General features: G+C 65.7%; 2 protein-coding genes across 4 annotated transcripts in view; one reads left to right on the forward strand and one right to left on the reverse strand.

Moving 5' to 3' along the window:
- Nucleotides 1–8,671, forward strand: part of STX1B (syntaxin 1B) — a 53,881-nt gene extending 45,210 nt beyond the window's left edge. Inside the window, exon 10 of the mRNA XM_039536742.1 lies at nucleotides 8,479–8,671. Coding sequence (XP_039392676.1) covers nucleotides 8,479–8,496 — 18 coding nt within the window. The 3' untranslated portion in view covers nucleotides 8,497–8,671. The remainder of the gene's footprint in view (nucleotides 1–8,478) is intronic.
- Nucleotides 647–20,561, reverse strand: HSD3B7 (hydroxy-delta-5-steroid dehydrogenase, 3 beta- and steroid delta-isomerase 7). Of its 3 annotated transcripts, none has more exons than XM_039536739.1 (7): nucleotides 20,430–20,561; nucleotides 13,819–13,984; nucleotides 7,368–7,523; nucleotides 6,588–6,696; nucleotides 4,027–4,126; nucleotides 3,590–3,752; nucleotides 647–2,183 (listed from the first exon to the last, which is right to left on the reverse strand). In XM_039536739.1, the coding sequence occupies exons 2-7, from the start codon at nucleotides 13,976–13,978 to the stop codon at nucleotides 1,759–1,761; spliced, it is 1,113 nt and encodes a 370-aa protein (XP_039392673.1). In that variant the 5' UTR covers nucleotides 13,979–13,984; nucleotides 20,430–20,561; the 3' UTR covers nucleotides 647–1,758. The 3 variants fall into 3 exon arrangements, with proteins under 3 accessions (XP_039392673.1, XP_039392672.1, XP_039392674.1); XM_039536738.1 differs by lacking the exon at nucleotides 20,430–20,561 and adding an exon at nucleotides 18,851–18,973; XM_039536740.1 differs by lacking the exon at nucleotides 20,430–20,561 and adding an exon at nucleotides 14,090–14,295.
- Between the last annotated feature and the right edge of the window lie 142 nt (nucleotides 20,562–20,703).

Below are 20,703 nucleotides of genomic sequence, written 5' to 3' on the forward strand. Positions count from 1 at the left end.
GCTGGCAGGGGCTGCGGGTCGGGAGGTAGGGTCACCGGCCGGGCAGGGGGGGCAGGGCTGGGCTGGCAGGGGCTGCGGGTCGGGAGTGAGGGGCACCGGCAGAGCGGGGGGGGCAGGGCTGGGCTGGCAGGGGCTGCGGGTCGGGAGTGAGGGGCACCGGCAGAGCTGGGCAGGGGGCTGCAGGTCGGGAGTGAGGGGCACCGGCAGGGCTGGGCTCGCAGGGCGGAGCAGAGGCTGGAAGAGATTTGGACCAAAGTCGAAGCTGTGCAGACAGACCCGGTGCCCTGTGGCCGTGCCCAGCTGTGCCAGGCGGGTTTCGCGTGCGGGGGCAGGGCAGAGCAGGCGTGGGAGTGGGGGTGGGGCTGGCAGCCCGAGTGCAGCGCTGCGGCTGGAGATAATCACACCCGGGCTCGTTTGGCTGCCACAGCCCTGGGGCTGGATGGGCCGGGGTCCCCTGGGACAGGTCCCTGCCCCTTCCCCACCCCTGCTCTGGGGAAAGTCCAGCCCCATTCCCCACCCCCTGCCCTGGGGCCGGATGGGCACCGGAGCCCCCTAGAGGGGACAGGCCCCTGCCCCCTTCCCCACCCCCCTGAGCCAGCCAGTCCCCTTCCAACCCTACAGAAAATGATTTTATCCATTTTCAACAGATCCTTTAAGAGTTTAATTAATACATAAGTTACCAGACTTTGCTTGGTGCGTCTGTGTGGAACGTGCTGTGGACGTTCGGCCTCTTCTTATAATTAGTCATAATAAAATAATAATAATAATTAATCATAACTATTGAGGACATTAATGCTTAGACCAGAGGTATTGGTGCGCTGAAGGAAAGCCTGGAGCTGGAGTCCGATGGGGAACGGACTCCAACCCAACAGGTCTAATAGGCGGGTTGGCCTCCATGGAGCTGGAGTCCAGGCTGGGGGATAATACATAGGCTGGAAAGAAATCCCGGAGCGGGATCTCCATGGAGCTGGAGTCCAGGCTGGGGGATAATACATAGGCTGGAAAGAAATCCCGGAGCGGTATCTCCATGGAGCATGGAGTCCAGGCTGGGGGATAATACATAGGCTGGAAAGAAATCCCGGAGCGGGATCTCCATGGAGCTGGAGTCCAGGAGCCGTCTGAGTAGGATCCGGGTCCAGCTGTCTGACCCGCCTCTGCGATGACATGGGGCTGGGGGGGCTGCAGGTCCAGATCCCGTGACAGGAGAGTTGGTTCCGCCCCAGAAGTGCGCTGGGGATCTGGACCACAGCACCAGGATGGTAACAAAACCCGGATCCGGATCCATTTGCGATCAGCGCGGGCTGGTCTGCAGGAATGCACGGGGGCGGGGGGGGGGAACACGGATCTGGATCCCAAGGTAACGGAGGCCACTGTGTGCTGGGATGAGACAAGACCTGGACTGGCAAATTCCTCTGCGCTGAGGGGCATGGGCTGGAAGCAAAACCCGGATCTGGAATCCATCTCCATGGAGCCAGATTCACTGGAAGGCTGGAGGTAGGATCAGAGCAAAACCCGGATCTGGATTCCCACATCCCCCGCTCTGCCACACACGGGATGGAAGCAAAACCTGAATCCAGATTCCCTCCTCGCCTGCCCTGACACCCATGGAAGTAAAACCCGGATCCGGATTCCCACATCCCCCGGCACTGGCGGGTTGGAACAGCACCTGGATCTGGATCCCTCTCTCCGGAGCCGGATTCATGGCAAAGCAAGACGCCGGCTGGAACCAAGGCCCAGCTGCTCCGTCCCCCACCTGCCCTACTTCCCCGCCTCTCTCTGGGCGTCGACCTCCTGGAGCCAGGCCACCGTGCGGGCTCGGCTCTCCTCCCAGCTGTAGAGGGGCTGGTAGCCGAAGTGGCGCTGGGCCTTGTCCGTCTGCACCGTGAAGGTGGTGCTGGCCACGGCCAGGGTGTACGGGTTGAGCAGGGGGGCGTAGGAAAAGAAGGGCCGGAGCAGCCGCCGGAGCAGGTCGTTGGCCAGGGCCAGGCCGCGCAGGAGCCAGTGGGGCACGACGGGCTGGGAGCCCAGGAGGCGGAAGCCGCAGGAGGCCAGGATCTCCATGTTAAAGTCCTCGTAGCTCTTGTAGGGGGAGGCGTCGTAGCAGAAGTAGACCTGGCCCCCGATGGCCGCCGGGGCCTCCTGCATCTGCCGCGCCACCAGCACGTGCATCCAGGCCACGTTGCCTGCAGGGGAGACAAGGGGGGGGGGTGTCAAACACCCAGCCCGGATCTGCCCCAGGAGGGGGCAGCACCGCGCTCACCTCCACCCCCCACCCAAGGATAAATCTCCCCTTTGGCCGGGAATTCAATCCTGCATGTGAGCTGCAGCCACTAGATGGCGACATCGCTCAGACACACACCCCACCCCAATCCCCTCCAGCAGGGGGCAGTGTTACACACACACACACACACACACACACACACACAATCCCGCCTCCAGACCAAGCCCCATTTTCACAGTCGCCCTGCGTCCACACGCACAAACCACACACCCCTCCCCCCACCAAGGAGCTGGGGGGGGGGTCTGGGTAGCAGGGGGCTGTGGGTTGGGAGTGAGGGGCACCGGCAGAGCTGGGGGGGGGGCAGGGCTGGGCTAGCGGGGGCTGCGGGTCGGGAGTGAGGAGCCCCGGCAGGGCTGGGCTGGCGGGGGCTGCGGGTCGGGAGTGAGGGGCACCGGCCGGGCTGGGCTGGCGGGGGATGCGGGTCGGGAGTGAGGGGCACCGGCCGGGCTGGGCTGGCGGGGGATGCGGGTCGGGAGTGAGGGGCACCGGCAGGGCTGGGGGAGCAGGGAGCTGCGGGTCGGGAGTGAGGGGCGCCGGCCGGGCTGGGCTAGCGGGGGCTGCGGGTCGGGAGTGAGGGGCACCGGCCGGGCTGGGCTGGCAGGGGCTGCGGGTCGGGAGTGAGGGGCACCGGCTGGGCTGGGGGAGCAGGGGGCTGCAGGTCGGGAGTGATGGGCGCCGGCCGGGCGGGGCTGGCGGGGGCTGCGGGTCGGGAGTGAGGGGCGCCGGCCGGGCGGGGCTAGCGGGGGCTGCGGGTCGGGAGTGAGGGGCGCCGGCTGGGCTGGGCTAGCGGGGGCTGCGGGTCGGGAGTGAGGGGCGCCGGCAGGGCTGGGGGAGCAGGGGGCTGCGGGTCGGGAGTGAGGGGCACCGGCAGGGCAGGGCTGGGCTAGTGGGGGCTGCGGGTCGGGAGTGAGGGGCGCCGGCCGGGCTGGGCTAGCAGGGGCTGCGGGTCGGGAGTGAGGGGCGCCGGCCGGGCTGGGCTGGCGGGGGCTGCGGGTCGGGAGTGAGGGGCACCGGCTGGGCTGGGCTAGCGGGGGCTGCGGGTCGGGAGTGAGGGGCGCCGGCTGGGCTGGGCTGGCGGGGGCTGCGGGTCGGGAGTGAGGGGCACCGGCTGGGCTGGGCTGGCGGGGGCTGCGGGTCGGGAGTGAGGGGCACCGGCCGGGCTGGGCTAGTGGGGGCTGCGGGTCGGGAGTGAGGGGCACCGGCCGGGCTGGGCTAGCGGGGGCTGCGGGTCGGGAGTGAGGGGCGCCGGCCGGGCTGGGCTGGCAGGGGCTGCGGGTCGGGAGTGAGGGGCGCCGCGCTGTCACTCACCCACGTAGACCCGGCCGTGCTCGGTGCTGACGGGAATGGCCCGGAGGAGCCTGCGTCCCGTCTGCAGCCCCTTCTCGTAGAATTCCTTCATTAGCGGGTGTTTCTCCCCATAGATCCCCGTGGGGCGCAGGGCGCAGGTCACCAGCCACCGACCGCCCCCCAGCTGTGGGCAGACAGAGGGTGAGCGCCCGGACGCCTGGGTCCCATCCCCTCACTCCCCAGGGGCTGGGTGGTCTGCGTGATCCCGTCCCGGACGCCTGGGTCCCATTCCCAATCACAAGCTGTCTTCCCCTCCCCCGCCCCAATGGCTGCAGAGTCCTTAGGGGGCTCGTCCCGGACGCCATTTCCTCCCTCCCGTGGGGGTGTGGGGCAGGGGACGCAGAGCTCTGCCGGGTTGCTCTCCCCCATCCCAGGGGCTCTGCCACGGGGCTACTTACCGGCGTCCCATTGGCCTCGATGACCATGCGCTCGGCCTGCGCCTTGCTCAGGGGGTACGGCTGCTCGTGCTGGGCATCGTAGGCCGAGTCCTCGTTCCCCCTGCAATGGGCGAGACAGGCGCTCAGGGGCAGTGTCACTTCCTGCCCGTCTGTCCCTTTCCAGGATCCCACCGCCCCCACCACCCCTCTGCTCTGAGCTCTGGCAGTCCCCACCCCCCCCTTAAACCCTCCTGCGATCCCACTGCCCCCACCACCCCTCTGCTCTGAGCTCGGGCAGTCCCCGCCCCCCCCTCACCCCGTCTGCGATCCCCCCGCCCCCCCCACCCCTCTGCTCTGAGCTCTGGCAGTCCCCTCCCCCCCTTCAACCCTTCTGCGATCCCACCGCCCCCACCACCCCTCTGCTCTGAGCTCTGGCAGTCCCCGCCCCTTCAACCCTACTGCGATCCCACTGCCCCCACCACCCCTCTGCTCTGAGCTCTGGCAGTCCCCATCCCCTTCAACCCTTCTGCGATCCCACCGCCCCACCACCCCTCTGCTCTGAGCTCTGGCAGTCCCCTCCCCGCTTAAACCCTTCTGCGATCCCACCGCCCCACCACCCCTCTGCTCTGAGCTCTGGCAATCCCTGCCCCCTTCAACCCTTCTGCGATCCCACCGCCCCACCACCCCTCTGCTCTGAGCTCTGGCAATCCCGCCCCCTTCAATCCTTCTGCGATCCCACCGCCCCACCACCCCTCTGCTCTGAGCTCTGGCAATCCCCACCCCCTTAAACCCTTCTGCGATCCCACCGCCCCACCCCTCTGCTCTGAGCTCTGGCCACCACCCCAGCCTCTCCCCCTCCGGTACCCCCCCCCGGACCCTCCCAGCCGGCTCCAAGCAAGGGAGGGATATTGGAACAACCCCCGGATGGAACCTGCTGTCCCCAGCCACCCACATCCGGAGGGGCCTCGCTGGGGGGGGGGGTGCAAGCGTCAAAACCAGGAGCACAGCTGCTTGCCACCTGAAAAGCTTCAGGGGATGAAAACAGGACCCAGGCATCCGGGATGGCAGACAGACGTAGCCCGGGCGGCGGGGGGAGGGGGGACCCAGGCGTCCGGGATGGCAGACAGACGTAGCCCGGGCGGCGGGGGGACCCAGGCATCCGGGATGGCAGACAGACGTAACCCAGGCGGCGGGGGGAGGGGGGACCCAGGCGTCCGGGACGGCAGTGAAGGGCGTCACAGCTCAACGTGCCCGCTGCCTGCAGTGTGTTTGTTTCATGTGGTGGTTGCCATGGGGCCGGGGTGGGGAACCCTGAGGGAAGCCCTGGGTGGGGCTGGAAACAGCTGAAGCTGGGTGGGGGCCAGAGACCGCAGCAGGGAGGGGTGAGGAGTTGTGGAATCCTAGACTCACAGGACTGGAAGGGACCTCGAGGGGTCGTCTCGCCAGGGCCCCGCACTCACGGCAGGACTAAGGGTTTGCTGCCGGCTCCCGTCTGATACTCCCTGATAAGACACGGAGGAGGCTGAATCCAAGTGATTCAAGCACAGGAGGGACTCTGGGAAGAGTGTTGCCGTTTTCATGATGGAACAACGTTAACAATGGAATGATAAATAATAATGTGTCATCAGGTACCAAATTCTTTCCAAGATCGCTGCTTCCATCGGTCCTGGGAGAAAAGGCCTGGAAAGGTTCATTTTTAGGAGGGGGTTCAAGAGACTCGACATTTTAGTGAAAGGGGGTTCGCGGGTTGGTACGATTCGGGAACCACTGATCTGGCCCATCCCTGCCAGGTGTTTGTCCAACCTGCTCTTAAAAATCCCCAGTGATGGAGAGTCCACAACCTCCCTGGGCAATTTATTCCGGTGCCGAACCACCCGGACAGGTGGGAAGTTTTCCTAATGTCCAACCTCAACCGCCCTGGCTGCAGTTTAAGCCCATTGCTTCTTGTCCTGGCCTCAGCGGTTGAGAAGAACAATTCTTCTCCCTCCTCCTCGTAACAACCTTGAAAACTTTGTCCCCTCTCAGTCTCCTCTTCCGCAGACTCAGCAAACCCGGGTGTGTCCCTCACAGCTCCTGGTTTCCAGACCTTGAACCATTTCTGTTGCTCTTCTCTGGACTCTCTCCAATTTGTCCCCATCCTTCCTGAAATGTGGGGCGCAGAACCGGACCCAACACTCCAGCTGCTTCTGTAGCAGCGCGGAGCAGAGCGGAAGAATCACGTCTCGTGTCTTGCTCACGACGCTCCTGCTGATGCAGCCCAGAAGGACGTTCGCTTGTTTTGCAACATGGTTACACTGTTGACTCAGATTTACCTTGTGATCCACTCTGACCCCTAGATCCCTTTCCGCAGTTCTCCTTCCTAGGCAGCCACTTCCCATTTCGTACGTGTGCAACTGATTGTTCCTTCCTATGGATGAGGGCCTTTAACTCCTAGGACGCCTGGGTTCTGTCCCTGGCTCTAGGAAGGGAGTGGGGGCTGGTGGTTAGAGCAGGGAGGGGCTGGGAGCCAGGACTCCTGGGTTCTCTCCCCAGCTCTGGGAGGGGAGTGGTGTCCAGTGGTTAGAGCAGAGGAAGCCAGGTACCTGTAGAAGGGATCCCCCTTGGTGTTGGGGCCTACAACCTCCATGCTGCTGGTGTAGATCAGATACTGGGTCCCATGCTCGACACAGGCGTCAATCACGTTCTTGGTCCCTGGAGGTGGGGGGAGCGGAAAACACGGGGTTAATCAGGTATCCGAGCACCCCCGACTCTGCCTGGCGTGAGAGCCTTCTCCTCCGCAGCCCAACCCCTGCCCAGGTCCCGGAGCAGCCAGGGGAGCCGGGACTCCACGGTTCTACCCCAGCTCTGTGCCTCAGTTTCCCTTCGGCACCCAAATCCTCCAGCTCTGGACTCATTCGCTGTTACTCAGAAGAGGTGGATCAGGCTCGTGTGGGAGCCAGGATGGGGCTAGTGGCCCCCCCGCCCGGATTCACTCACCCCCCCGGTAGTGTGATTTGTGTTTGGTAAACAGCTGGCAGAGGCGGCACCTGCTGCCGCTTCCCTCTTCAGTCCCTTGGCTGCATGGGAGGGATTTTCCGAAGCTCAGGGCTTTTCCAGCGGAAACCTGGAAGCGGGACAGACCGCCCAGGCCAGGAGCAGCGGAGATTGCTCGGAGGAGCAGGAAAGGAGACGCTCAGGATTGCAGTCCCAGCCTCAGCCTGGAGGGGGTGGGTGTTCCCGGCTACTCCAGAGCCAGCAGGGGGCGCTAGCGGGAGCGAGGCAGGAACGCTGGCTGCCCGGGGAGAGCGCCCCCGGCCGAGCTCCCTGCAGCAAAGCGCCCCCCCAGCGACGTGCTCTGCCCCAGCCCCAGCCGCTTCCCGTACCGTGAACGTTCACCTCCGTGATCTTCTCTGGCGGGACCCTGCCCCACACGTCCACCAAGCTGGCTGCGTGGATCACCACGTCCGCCCCCTTCACGGCAGCCCCAACGTCCGTGGGGCTACTGATGTCCCCCAAGATCAGGGTCACCTTCACCTTGTCTGAAACAGAGATACAGAGCCCCGGTGAGAGGGCTTGACGTGGGGTGGGGGCTGGGAGCCAGGACTCCTGGGTTCTATCCTGCCCCTGGGAGGGGAGTGGGGTCTGGTGGATTGAAGCTAGGAGCCAGGACTCCTGGGTTCTCCCCCCAGCTCTGGGAGGGGAGTGGGGTGTGGTAGTTAGAGCAGGGGGGGCTGGGAGCCAGGACTCCTGGGTTCTCTCCCCAGCTCTGGGAGGGGAGTGGGGTCTGGTGGTTAGAGCAGGGGGGGCTGGGAGCCAGGACTCCTGGGTTCTCTCCCCAGCTCTGGGAGAGGAGTGGGGTCACTTCTTTTACTGGTATCTTGACTGTCACCGATCCTCTTTCCTGCCAGCTGGGCCGGGTGGCACCCGGCTCCCATCCAGTGTCAGGCCCACCCCGCATTCCTGCCCGGCCCCGAGCTGACCCGTGCGTGTCTCCCTCCCGGCCTTCATGGGAAGGAGCTGTTCCTCCGGAACACATTTTCCGATAGAAACCACCAGATGGAAACAGACAGTGGCACATCCTCCGGCAGAGAGAGGAGCACGCAAACACGGGAGTTTGGGGAAATGGGGGACGGGCATTTTACCTGTAGGGGCACCAGCTCCCATCCAGCCCCAGGGTGGGGGACTGGCTGGTTCAGGGGCAGGGGCCTGTCCCCTCTAGGGGGCGCCAGCTCCCATCCGGCCCCAGGGCAGGGACTGGCTGGTTCAGGGGCAGGGAATGGGGCAGGGGCCTGTCCCCTCTAGGGGGCGCTGGCTCCCATCCAGCCCCAGGGTGGGGGACTGGCTGGTTCAGGGGCAGGGAATGGGGCAGGGGCCTGTCCCCTCTAGGGGGCGCTGGCTCCCATCCGGCCCCAGGGCAGGGACTGGCTGGCTCAGGGGGGTGGAGGTGGATCCGAGGCCCAGATAAAAGGTGATTTCTCAACAATATTTTCGCAGAAAAACTTGATTCCCTGATTAATTGGCTCCAGTCAGGAATCCAGTGGAAACTCTCCAGGCATCTTGAACCGGAGCCGTGATTAATTCATCCCATGGAGCAACGCAGGTTTGAAAGCCAATTTCTTCCAATGGAAGTTTCCTAATAAACAGCCCTGCCGGTGCCCCTCACTCCTGACCCGCAGCCCCTGCTAGCCCAGCCCTTCCCCCCGCCCCAGCTCTGCCGGTGCCCCTCACTCCCGACCTGCAGCCCCTGCTAGCCCAGCCCTGCCCCCCCCCAGCTCTGCCGGTGCCCCACACTCCCGACCTGCAACCCTTACTAGCCCCCCCGCAGCTCTGCCGGTGCCCCTCACTCCCGACCCGCAGCCCCTGCTGGCCCCGAGCCCCCCCCCCCCAGCCCTGCCGGTGCCCCTCACTCCCGACCCGCAGCCCCTGCCAGCCCAGCCCTGGTCTGCACCCCTGTTTCTGCTGGTGCCCCCCTACCAGCTCTATCTCTTTGGACAGGGGATGGCGGGAGCAGGATTCCAGTTACAGGCCACGGCTGGGTTATGCTGGGCTGTTGACAAGGTGAACGAATCCAGGGCCCGGCCCAAGACATAAATCTCAGGGCCCAGGCAGCCGGGCCCCACCCAGCTCAGGATCTAATCAATTCTGCTCCTGCCTCCAGCTCCCTGACAGCGTCTGGGAGCAGCTCCCAGACAGGGCAGGCAGGAGGCAAGAGCTGACCACACGGCGTGGGTGCTGCTGGAAACCAAACACCCTCTCAGGCCACGTGCTCTAACCACCAGCCCCCACTCCCCTCTCAGAGCTGGGAGAGAACCCAGGAGTCCTGGCTCCCAGCCCCTCCCTGCTCTACCCACTAGACCCCACTCCCCTCCCAGAGCCGGAGACAGAACCCAGGAGTCCTGGCTCCCAGCCACTCCCTGCTCTACCCACTAGACCCCACTCCCGTCCCAGAGCTGGGAGAGAACCCAGGAGTCCTGGCTCCCAGCCCCTCCCTGCTCTACCCACTAGACCCCACTCCCCTCCCAGAGCCGGAGACAGAACCCAGGAGTCCTGGCTCCCAGCCTCTCTCTGCTCTACCCACTAGACCCCACTCCCGTCCCAGAGCTGGGAGAGAACCCAGGAGTCCTGGCTCCCAGCCCCTCCCTGCTCTACCCACTAGACCCCACTCCCCTCCCAGAGCCGGAGACAGAACCCAGGAGTCCTGGCTCCCAGCCCCTCCTGCTCTACCCACTAGACCCCACTCCCCTCCCAGAGCTGGGAGAGAACCCAGGAGTCCTGGCTCCCAGCCCCTCCCTGCTCTACCCACTAGACCCCACTCCCCTCTCAGAGCTGGGAGAGAACCCAGGAGTCCTGGCTCCCAGCCCCTCCCTGCTCTACCCACTAGACCCCACTCCCCTCCCAGAGCCGGAGACAGAACCCAGGAGTCCTGGCTCCCAGCCCCTCCCTGCTCTACCCACTAGACCCCACTCCCCTCCCAGAGCCGGAGACAGAACCCAGGAGTCCTGGCTCCCAGCCTCTCCCTGCTCTACCCACTAGACCCCACTCCCCTCCCAGAGCTGGGAGAGAACCCAGGAGTCCTGGGGTCTAGTGATGAGCACTCTGGGGCTGGGAGTCAGGACTCCTGGGTTCATACCGGCACTGATGAGTAACTGACACCCCCCGCACCCCCTCCCCCGCAACGCACACACCCGGTACGTGACTTAGCGCACACAAAACACAGACACAAAGGCCCATTGTCCTGGGTTGACCCACAGAGGGAGCACTAGAGATCCGGCTCTGATCCCTCCCGCAGGGGCTGGGCCCCCCCCCCACACACACACACTGAGATCAGCGTCTGCATGCCGAGCCCCCAGATAGGAGCCGGGGCTGGGATGACAAAACATGGTACGTCCTGGGGCGCCTGTGTCCCCACACGCACTTCCCCTGCTGGAGGGAATCGGGGCCACGTGGGTGGGAGACAAAGGGAGAAGGGGCTATAATATTTGTATGATTCCCCCCCACACACACACGTGCCTCAGTTTCCCTCGGTACTTTGCATGGCTGCCCGGGCCAGGGGGACCAAAGGGTTAACCCTGCTCCTGGGACGGCACAGGAGACGGGGTGGGAGGGGGAGGGGGAGGACGCCTGGCTGTCTCGGAGGCACTACGGGACGCGCTGAAACCGACCCAGATCAACAAGGGTCTGGAGAGACAACGTCGGCGCCAAGGATCCTTAACAGCGGGAAGCTCAGGCCGGGGGGGGGGGCAGGACCCTGTGGCCCCCCCAGGACCCCGCCGGGGCGGACTCGCTGTGGGAAGCGCACGGAGGGGCAGGGGCTGCTGAATGCTCCAAGGAGAGACCCAGGAGGTGAAGCCGTGGGAGCTTCTTGCCCTGCAGACAGGCTGCTCCGAGGGAGAGGAGGCTCCCCAGAGTCCTGCCTGGCTTGGTGGGGAGCAGTTCCAGAGCAGCGCCCGGAGACTCCGTGGCACAACGTTTCTAGGGAAACAAGGCACAGGTGCCCGATGAAATCAGGTTTGCCTGGGACGGAGGCGATCGCTCATCCGCCGCCCAGCCAGGGAGGGCCCAGAGAGCAAATTCTGGGGGGAAAGAATCGCCCGGCCAGACCCCTTGGGGACAGGGAGGTGGTGACAGACAGGATCCCACCGCAGCCACCATCTCCTGTTGGACTCCCCTGGGCTCAGCCTCCTGTGGTCAATGGGGAGACCTCCGTGGGGTGGAGAGATTCTGGGATGGAGGGAAACCTGGCATGCTAATGGCCCAGAGATACACTTATAGTGTCTGCGGACGATCCCAAGCGGGGAGGGGTTGCAGGTGCTTTGGAGGAGAGGATGAAAATTCAAAACGATCTGGACAAACCGAAGAAATGGTCTGAAGTCAATAGGATGAAATTCATTAAGGACAAATGCAAAGTGCTCCACTTAGGCAGGAACAATCAGTTGCGCACACACAATGGGAAATGGCTGCCTAGGAAGGAGAACTGCAGAAAGGGATCTGGGGGTCACAGTGGATCACAAGCTAAATATGAGTCAACAGTGTAACCATGTTGCAAAACAAGTGAACGTCCTTCTGGGCTGTATCAGCAGGAGCGTTGTGAGCAAGACACGAGACGTGATTCTTCCGCTCTGCTCAGGGGCGGCTCCAGGCACCAGCACCCGAAGCCGCGGGGGGCTCTGCCGGTCGCCGCGAGGGTGGCAGGCAGGCTGCCTTGGGCGGCTGCCTGCGCAGGGTCCCACGGCTTCAGCGAACCTCCCGCAGGCAGCCTGCCTGCCGTGCTTGGGGCGGCAAAACGCTGACAGCCGCCCCTGACTCTACCCTGTGCTGATCAGGCTTCAGCTGGAGTCTTGTGTCCAGTTCTGGGCGCCACATTTCGGGCAGGATGTGGCCAAATTGGAGGAAGTCCAGAGAAGAGCAACAGAAATGAGGAAAGTTCTAGAAACCACGAGCCGCGAGGGACGATTGAAAGAACTGGGTCTGTTTCGTTCGGAGAAGAGAAGCCTGAGCGGGGCCATGAGAACAGTTGCCGAGTATGGAAAGGGTTGGTACAAGGAGGAAGGAGAATTGTTGTTCTCAACCTCAGAGGCCAGGACAAGAAGCAATGGGCTTAAACTGCAGCCAGGGCGGTTGAGGTTGGACATTAGGAAAAACTTCCTCACCGCCCGGGTGGTTCGGCACTGGAATAAATTGCTCAGGGAGGAAGTGGAATCTCCAGCACTGGGGATGTTAAGAGCGGGTTGGACAAAGCCCGGTCAGGGATGGTCTATAATACTCAGTGCTGCCATGAGGGCAGGGACGGGACTAGACGACCCGTCGAGGTCCCTCCCCGTCCTGCGAGTCTGTTCCAACCCCCTCACACACTGCAGGGCCGCGGGACCCGGGAAAAGGGCCCACGTGCGGCTATTTGCCCCACCGATGGCTCAGGTCCCTGGGCAGACGCAGGCCGGCTCGGGGCGGGGGGGGAGTAGTGGGGGTTCCCCAGCGTGGACGCCCTCCTCGGGCAGGGCAGCGTCACTTCGAGGCACGAGTCAGGCCCCGCGGGCTCAAACCACGGCTGGGAGCGGAGGCGTCACGGAAAGTGGAAACAGCTGAACTAGCAGGGAACGGCCGGTTCCTCCCCCGGCTTCGCCTCTCGCTCAGAGGGGAGCCTCAGGCCGGCACGTGAGCGGGACCGAGCCCCTCCAGCTCGGCACGGGGGACTGAGTCACGCGGGCGTGTCTGCAGCCCCTGCCCGCGCCGGGACGGCCGAGCCCGGCGGGGGCTGGGGGGAGACGCAGGGAGCGGGAGAAGCCCCAGGGAAGGGGGCGGCTGGTCACAGAGACACCTGCTCAGAGGAGACACGGCCCTGGCGGGTTCCCTTAACCAATCCCAGCCCCCCGGGGGTGGCGAGGACTCTGCCCTGGGGGTCCTTGCATGCACACAGCCCCGGAGGGGACCTGCCAGTGCCGGGGGGCGCCCTGCACCCCCGGCCAGCAGAGCCCCAGAGACACTGCCCCTGCTCCCAAATCCTCAAGGGGTCCCTCCCTCACCCACAGCTTAGGGGGATGGGCACCCCCTGCCAGCTGAGCCATGGGGGGGGAGGTGAGGCCCCTGCCCCCCTCGCCGATGAAGGGAGGGGGTCATGGCAGGCCCCAGCCCACTTTCACACCCAAAGGTTTCAGGGTGGCAGACGGGTGCTGGGGGGTGGGAGGGCATGAAAGCTCCCCCCCCCGCCGTACATCCGGTTAGCGTCATCTAACGGAGCAGGCCTGGGGGGGGACGGGAACCTGCTCCGCGTGTCGGCCCCTGGGCTTCACGGATAAGAAACCGAGCTGGGAGGATCTGAAGGTGGCCAGCGGATAACGCGGGTGGGGCTGAACTCCCCCAGGACTCGGGGTAACAAGCCCCTGCTTGGTTCGGCCTCCCAGGGGTACAGGAGGGATGAAGGGGGATTTCCTGTCGTTTTTTCTGGAATCCCACATCTGCCTCAGTTTCCCTCTGTACTTTTCACGCTGTCCTGGGGGGCGGGGGAGGGGGAAGGTTAACCCTGCTCCCGGAATAGCGAGGGCCGTTAAGGGACTGGTGGAGATCGACGCAGCTCAACAAGGGAGGGGTCTGGAGAGGCAACGCCGGCTGCAAGCCTGGTTGACTCGCCGGGCAGAGCTCAAGGGGCAAAGCGGGGTGGGGGGGTTGGAGCCCCCCAGTTCAGTCTAGGAGGGGGGGTCCCTTGGGGGTCTGGCCTGCTGGCGGGGTTCCTCCAAGGGGCCGTTTCCAAGGTGGGGTACGGCCCTGTGACTGTCTGGGGGCGTGCAGCCCTGCCTCCTACTGGAGGGAATCAGGGGGGGGGGACGCCCCACGCCTCACCTGTCCCCAGCTGCCCCAGGGCCGGATCCAGCTGCAGATCGAAGACGCGGACCTCGGCCACGTTGGGCGACCGCTCCACCAGCATCCGCACCAGGTGGGAGCCCAGGAACCCGCAGCCGCCCGTCACCAGATAGACCTGGCGGGCCCGGCCCCACTCCATCAGGCCCTGCCGGGGGGAGAAGAGAGACAGGCCGGGGGTTAGGCCAGGGGTGTGGGTGCCGGGGGGAGCTCAGGCCGGGCATGTGTGTGCAAGGGGGAGGATTTAACATACCAATCCTTCCTCTCTGCCCTGGACGCCTGCTTCCCGTCCCCCTCGCTCCCTGGGAGATGCGGGGCCCCCAACACTGTGGTCCCGGACTCCTGGGTCCCAGCCCTGCCACCGGCCTGAGCCCTCCCGCCCCCAAACGGCCTGGGCCAGATGTCCCCACCCAGGCCCAGACTTAATGACCCCTCTGTGGCAGGTGCCGACTCCCAGGGCTATAATTTATGGCTTTGCTACCCCGGATGCCTGGGTTCCCCCCTCGGCGTTGTGGGTTGTGGGAACCGTGAGCAGACGGGAGAGCAATTTCCTCTCTGACCTAGGGAAAGACAAAGGAAGCCTGTGTGTTTATGAGCCCCTGTCAGTGGCCAGGAAGGAAAGACGCCCTTGAATTTGCAACTGGCCAAACCATTCTCCGCATCACAGTGAACAACAAACAAGGACAAGCAGCTGTGGGGCAGGGCACCTGGGGGACACAGCTGCACAGCGCTGAGCTGCAGCCACTTCTGGGGCGGGGCAGCTGGGGAACAGCCGCACATAACGCCAAACGGGGACGGCTCACCTGGCGCGGAGATGCAGCCACCTTGGGGCGGGGGGCAACTGTAAGGACTGGGGGGCTCGGCAGGGGGCGCTCTCCCCTGGCGGTGAGGGCTGGCCCCAGTGCCCCAGTGCGGCGCTAGGGGGCGCTGTGCTGCAGGGAGCCGGGTGAAGGCTCAGCAGGGGGCGCTCTCCCCTGGCACCAGGGCTACCCCAGGTTGGCACTAGGGGGCGCTGTGCTGCAGGCACAGGGCTCAGTAGGCGGCGCTCCCCTGGCACCAGGGCTGGCCCCAGGTTGGCACTAGGGGGCGCTGTGCTGCAGGCACAGGGCTCAGCAGGGGGCGCTCTCCCCTGGCACCAGGGCTGGCCCCAGTGCGGCGCTAGGGGGCGCTGTGCTGCAGGGAGCCGGGTGAAGGCTCAGCAGGGGGCGCTCTCCCCTGGCACCAGGGCCGGCCCCACTGTGGTGTCTCTCAGCCGCACGTGTTATTGTTGAGTTTTTCTATTGCATTAGCACCTTAACGCTACAACATGGCAGGGCCCCGTGGTGCCGGGCGCTGCCCAGACCCACAGCGGGAGCCGGTCCCTGCCCCGAAGGGCTCCCAGTCTAACCAGAGAAAGGCAGGAACAGTCTCCCCTTTCACAGCTGGGGAAACTGAGGCTCAGAGAGACCCAGGACTTGCGCCAGGGGCCACAGGGAGTCTATGGCAGAGCCAGGGATAGAACCCAGGAGTCCTGGCTCTCAGTCCTGCTCCAACCACTAAACCCCACTCCCCTCCCAGAGCCAGGAGTCTGGATCACCCAGCCCAGCACCCTAAGCCCAGCTCAGATCCGGTCTCGATTTCCCGGCAACAGGAAGGTCAGTAAATGAGGGAAACCTGCTTAGGAGAGGGAAATGACAGGGATTGTTTTGTGCTTCCCTGACGCAGGAGTCATTGTCCACCCCCCACTGCCCACGGAGCCCAGCCAGCCAGGGTCTGCGCTCAGGAAGTGACTGGATGCCGCATGCCGCCAACCCCATTGCCCCTTTGCAGGCAGAACCCAGGAGTCCTGGCTCCCGGCCTCACCTCTAATCCACCTCACCTCCCAGAACAAAGAATAGAACCCAGGAGTCCTGGCTCCCAGCTCATCCGTTCTAACCCACTAGACCCCCGTGCCCTGCCCTGCCCGAGCTGGGGATAGAACCCAGGAGTCCTGGCTCCTCCCCCCCCCCACTCTAACCCACTAACCTAGCATGGTGGGAAGGGTGCGCACACCTGCTCTGAGGGTTGGCAGCAGGGCACGCAGCCAGCTGAGCTGTTTGAATTTAAGGGCTGCCCCCGGGTCTGTAAATCATTGCCAGGGGGTGCCCACGGATCGCCGCGCACTCACTCAGACTTCAGGCGGTTGACAGGGAGAGATCGACCCCCTCTGGCACTTCAGGAGTCATTGCAAGCCCTGGGGTTATGCGGGGGCACCGGCACAGCTGGGGGGGGCACACGGGTCAGGAGGGGGGGGCACTGGCAGAGCGGACAGGGTGGATTCTGTCCCAGATCGGCCCATGGGCCCAGCCCGGTGTCCCGTCTTCTGGAGACAGAAGAGGTTAGATCCAGCTCGTTTCACGGGCCCAGCCCGGCCGGACGTCCCCACAGCGCGCCTGCCGAACGCCGGGGCTGAAACCAGGCCAGCTCGCACCGATGCCCCAGGTGTTCGCGGGTCTGCGGCCGCCTGCGGCGGGGAGCGAGACGCTGCCCAGCCCAGCCTTGACTCATTACCCCGGGCCGGCACCTGAGCTCAGCTCCCGGCAGCACAGCACCCCCTAGTGCCACCCTGCCCGCCAGGGGAGAGCGCCCCCTGCCGAGCCCTCTGCCGCGCCCCCCAGCGCCGCCCTGACCGCCAGGGGAGAGCGCCCCCTGCCGAGCCCTCTGCCGCGCCCCCCAGCGCCGCCCTGGGGCGTCCAGCCCTGACCGCCAGGGGAGAGCGCCCCCTGCCGAGCCCTCTGCCGTGCCCCCCAGCGCCGCCCTGGGGCCCATCCTGACCACTAGGCCTCCCATCCCGGTTAGTTTCCAGCCCACAGTTGCCGTTTTCCCATGTGGGCCCCGCCTGGTGCCCCCCTCCCCCCTTTCCAGAGGCAAGTGTCCAAGGTAAAGCGGAGATAAGGGGCTGGCATGGCCCTGAGATTAGAACCAGCTCTGCCCTTGGCCCGCGGCCACCACGTAACACGGTCACGCCGGGAGAGAACCACAATCCTGGCTCCCAGCCCTCCCTGCTCTAACCCACCAGCCCCCACTCCCCTCCCAGAGCCGGGGAGAGAACCCAGGAGTCCGGCTCCCAGCCCCCCCTGCTCTAACCCACCAGCCCCCACTCCCCTCCCATCGCCGGGGAGAGAACCCAGGAGTCCTGGCTCCCAGCCCCCCCTGCTCTAACCCACCCGCCCCCACTCCCCTCCCAGAGCCGGGGAGAGAACCCAGGAGTCCTGGCTCCCAGCCCCCTGCTCTAACCCACCAGCCCCACTCCTCCCATCGCCAGGAGAGAACCCAGCAGTCCGGCTCCCAGCCCCCCCTGCTCTAACCCACCAGCCCCCACTCGCCTCACAGAGCTGGGGAGAGAACCCAGGAGTCCGGCTCCCAGCCCCCTGCTCTAACCCACCAGCCCCCACTCCTCCCAGAGCCGGGAGAGAACCCAGGAGTCCTGGCTCCCAGCCCCCTGCTCTAACCCACCAGCCCCACTCCTCCCAGAGCCGGGGAGAGAACCCAGGATTCCTGGCTCCCAGCCCCCTCTGCTCTAACCCACTATACCCCACTCCCCTTCCCCTCCCCCCCGTTCCCCGAGCTGGGGAAAGAACCAGGAGTCTGGCTCCCAGCCCCCCCTGCTCTAACCCACCAGCCCCCACTCCCCACCCAGAGCCGGGGAGAGAACCCAGGAGTCCGGCTCCCAGTTGCCTCTGCTTTAACCCACCAGACCACAGTCCCCTCCCCTTCCCCTTCCTCTTCCCCTTCCCCTTCCCCAAGCTGGGGAAAGAACCCAGGAGTCCTGGCTCCCAGTTCCCCCTTGCTCAAACTCACCAGACCTCACACCCCACCCAGAGCTGGGGAGGGAACCCAGGAGTCCTGGCTCCTACCCTCCCGCACTCAGAACCCTGGGCCCATCTGGCAGCTTGCAGAAGGTGCCCACGCTGTGCTGCCTGACCCCGGCTGAGGGATGCCCTGCAGCATGGGTGTGACCCGGTCCCCTGTAAACAAGACCAGCCAGGCTAGCAGGTGCTATTACTTCAGAGCGGGGAGCCCGGCCAGGCTGGCCTAGTTCGTAGCGCGGCTCCCAGCCAGGCCCAGAACAGGGGCCAGACACCGGGCTAGATGGGCCCCTGGCTCTGGCCCGGGCTGCAGGCTCCGAGCGGGAAGCACCTGTTCTCTCGCTAGCGGGGAGGGCGCAACGGGGTTAACTGAGCCGAGGCGGGAATGGAAAATTTCTCCCACGCTGAATTTGCTCCAGCTTCTGAGCGACTGGTGTGTGTCCCCCCCGCCCCCGCTGGAGATGGAACCCAGGACTCCTGGGTCCCCCCCGAGTGCTGAGCTGGAGCAGGTTCCCACAGGTTCCCAAGAACCCATTGCTAAAATTAGACCCCCCTGGAGACCCGGGGCGGGGGGGGTCCACGGGCCGGACCGTCCTGTTGCTCCCAGGATTTCCAGCTGGGGAGGCTGAGGCCCCCCCGGCCCCTCCCCCGCTTCCCCCCAGCTGCAGCGCGGCCAGGCACCAGCTGGGCAGCTCAGCTGAGCTCCGGCGTCTTCCTGCTGCTTTGAGCTGCCGGCAAGGTAAGGGGGGAGGGGGCTGCAAGCTCTAGGGCTGCCGGGGGGGGGCAAGTGGGGCAATTTGCCCCAGGCCCTGCAGGGCCCCCCGGCCGTGTCTCCCCCCCCCTTAAATCAGAACTTTTTATAGGGAACCGGTTGTTAAGATTTTGGCAGCTCATCACTGGCCCCCCGCCGCCAACTCCACCCCGCCAGACACCCCCACCCCCCACCGCCGGGCATGGAACCCAGGAGTCCTGGCTCCCAGCCCCCCCTGCTTTAACCACTAGCCCCCACTCCCCTCCCAGAACTGGGGAGAGAACCCAGGAGTCCTGGCTCCCAGCCCCCCAGCTCTAACCCACGAGACTCATCCCCCGGAACCCAACAGGGAACCCAGGAGTCCGGGAAGCGCCCAGCCGCGCGCTCTGTGCCGTGCGCAGGTGCCCCGCAGTGCCGCGGGGGGGGGGGGCGGTACCTGATCGGGCCTGGGCTCCCCGGACTCCGGGGTTCCCGGCTGGCCGCTGCTGCGTCCTTGCTCCTGTGACATCCTCCGACTCTGCGCCCCTCCATGGTGCCGCCTGGGTATGTACCGACAGCTGTCGCCCCGCCCCCCGCCGGCGGGTCCTAGCGCCGGACGCCGGGGTTCTCGCCCCAGCTGCGGGGGGGGGAGGGGAGGGAGCCAGGACTCCTGGGTTTTCACCCCAGCCCTGGGGGCTATGGAGTGGGGGTTTGGGAGCCAGGACTCCTGGGTTCTCTACCCAACCCTGGGAGGGGAGGTGGGTAAGGAGGGGGGGCAGGACTCCTGGGTTCTCCCCCCAGTTCTAGGAGGGAAGGGGGGTACAAAGCGGGGGGGGGGCTGGGAGCCAGGACTCCTGGGTTCTCCCCTAGCTCCGGGGGGGGAGTGGAGCCTAGTAGGTTAGACAAGGGGGTGGGGTTGGGAGCCAGGACTCCTGGGTTCTCTCCCCAGCTCGGAGGGCTGGGGGGTACAGAGAGGGGTGTGGGGGCTGGGAGCCAGGACTCCCGGGTTCTCTCCCCAGCTCGGGGGGCTGGGGGGTACGGGGGGGGGGCTGGGAGCCAGGATTCCTGGTTCTCTCCCCAGCTGTGGGAGGGAAGTGGGGTCTAATGGGTAGAGCAAGGCGGGGGGGGGGGGAGCCGGGACTCCTGGGTTCTATTCCCCTTTCTCCCTGGATTCTGTAGGTGCTCACGGGGCAGCCCCAGCATCTCCCACCTCGAAGCGATTTCAGTCCCGGGGCGGGGACGGGGGGAGGCAGCAAGAACCCCCCAGGGCACCCCCGCCGAGCCGACACCCCCTAGTGGGGCAGGGCCCCCGTGTCCCCGAGCCCGCCCCCTGGAGGGGGAAGGTCTCTTGTCCCATCTTTCTGTTCTCTGGGTCCATGTGGGGTGCACAGGCGGGGGACACCACGTGCCGGGGCAACCGGACCCATTCAAGTTCCAGGCTGGGATCGCCTGTCGGCCCCCCCCCCCCCCCCCGCCACTACCTCTTTCGGCCCCGTGACTGACAGGTCCCTTTTCCGCTCTGCAGAACCACTTCCCTATTCCCAGCACCTCTCCGGACCTGGGCCGGCTGCGCCCCCCTCCTTCCCCCACCTGCCCCAGAGGTTCCTAGAAATGCACCGAGCGCCCCCTTGTGGCCAATGGGCAGCAGCCCAGCGGTGGCACTTACGGGATTTAAAATAAAGGGGGGCGGGGGCTGAGTGGGGTTAAGTGTAGGGAGGCGAGGAAGAACCCAGGAGTCCTGGCTCCCAGCCCCGTCCCCCCAACTCTAACCACTAGACCCCCTCCCCTCCCAGAGCTGGGGCTAGAACCCAGGTGTCCTGGCTCCCAGCCCCCCCTGCTTTAACCCACTAGACCCCAGTCCCCTCCCAGAGCTGGGGATAGAACCCAGGAGTCCTGGCTCCCAGCCCCCCCTGCTAGGAGGCTATTCGTTGGTGGCAGCACCCGTTCCAGCAGGGATTCACCCCCTCACTGCCCCCCAGCTCCAGCCACACAGGGGTCTCCGAGCCAGCCCAGGGCAGAGCCGGCTGGATTCTTACCTTCCCGGCCTGCGCTGCTCCCCAGCAGGAGGTGACGCAAGGAGCCGGTAACCAGACCCCGGGGTTCCTCTTTCACACACTGCGCCACTTTCGCTTGCAAGCGGCTGGTTGTCTGCCACCAGCAGGGCGTGGGCGGGTATCGGGCATGAGCGCTTGTGCCAGATCAGAGCCAGCGCCCCCCAGGGGGGAAGGTCCCTGTCCCATTCCCCACCCCCCAGGCCCAGCCAGTCCCCTATCCTGGGGCTGGATTGGAGCTGGTGCCCCCTAGAGGGGA

This window comes from Mauremys reevesii, linkage group 4 (genome assembly GCF_016161935.1).
Source record: "Mauremys reevesii isolate NIE-2019 linkage group 4, ASM1616193v1, whole genome shotgun sequence".
Lineage (NCBI taxonomy): Eukaryota > Metazoa > Chordata > Testudines > Geoemydidae > Mauremys > Mauremys reevesii.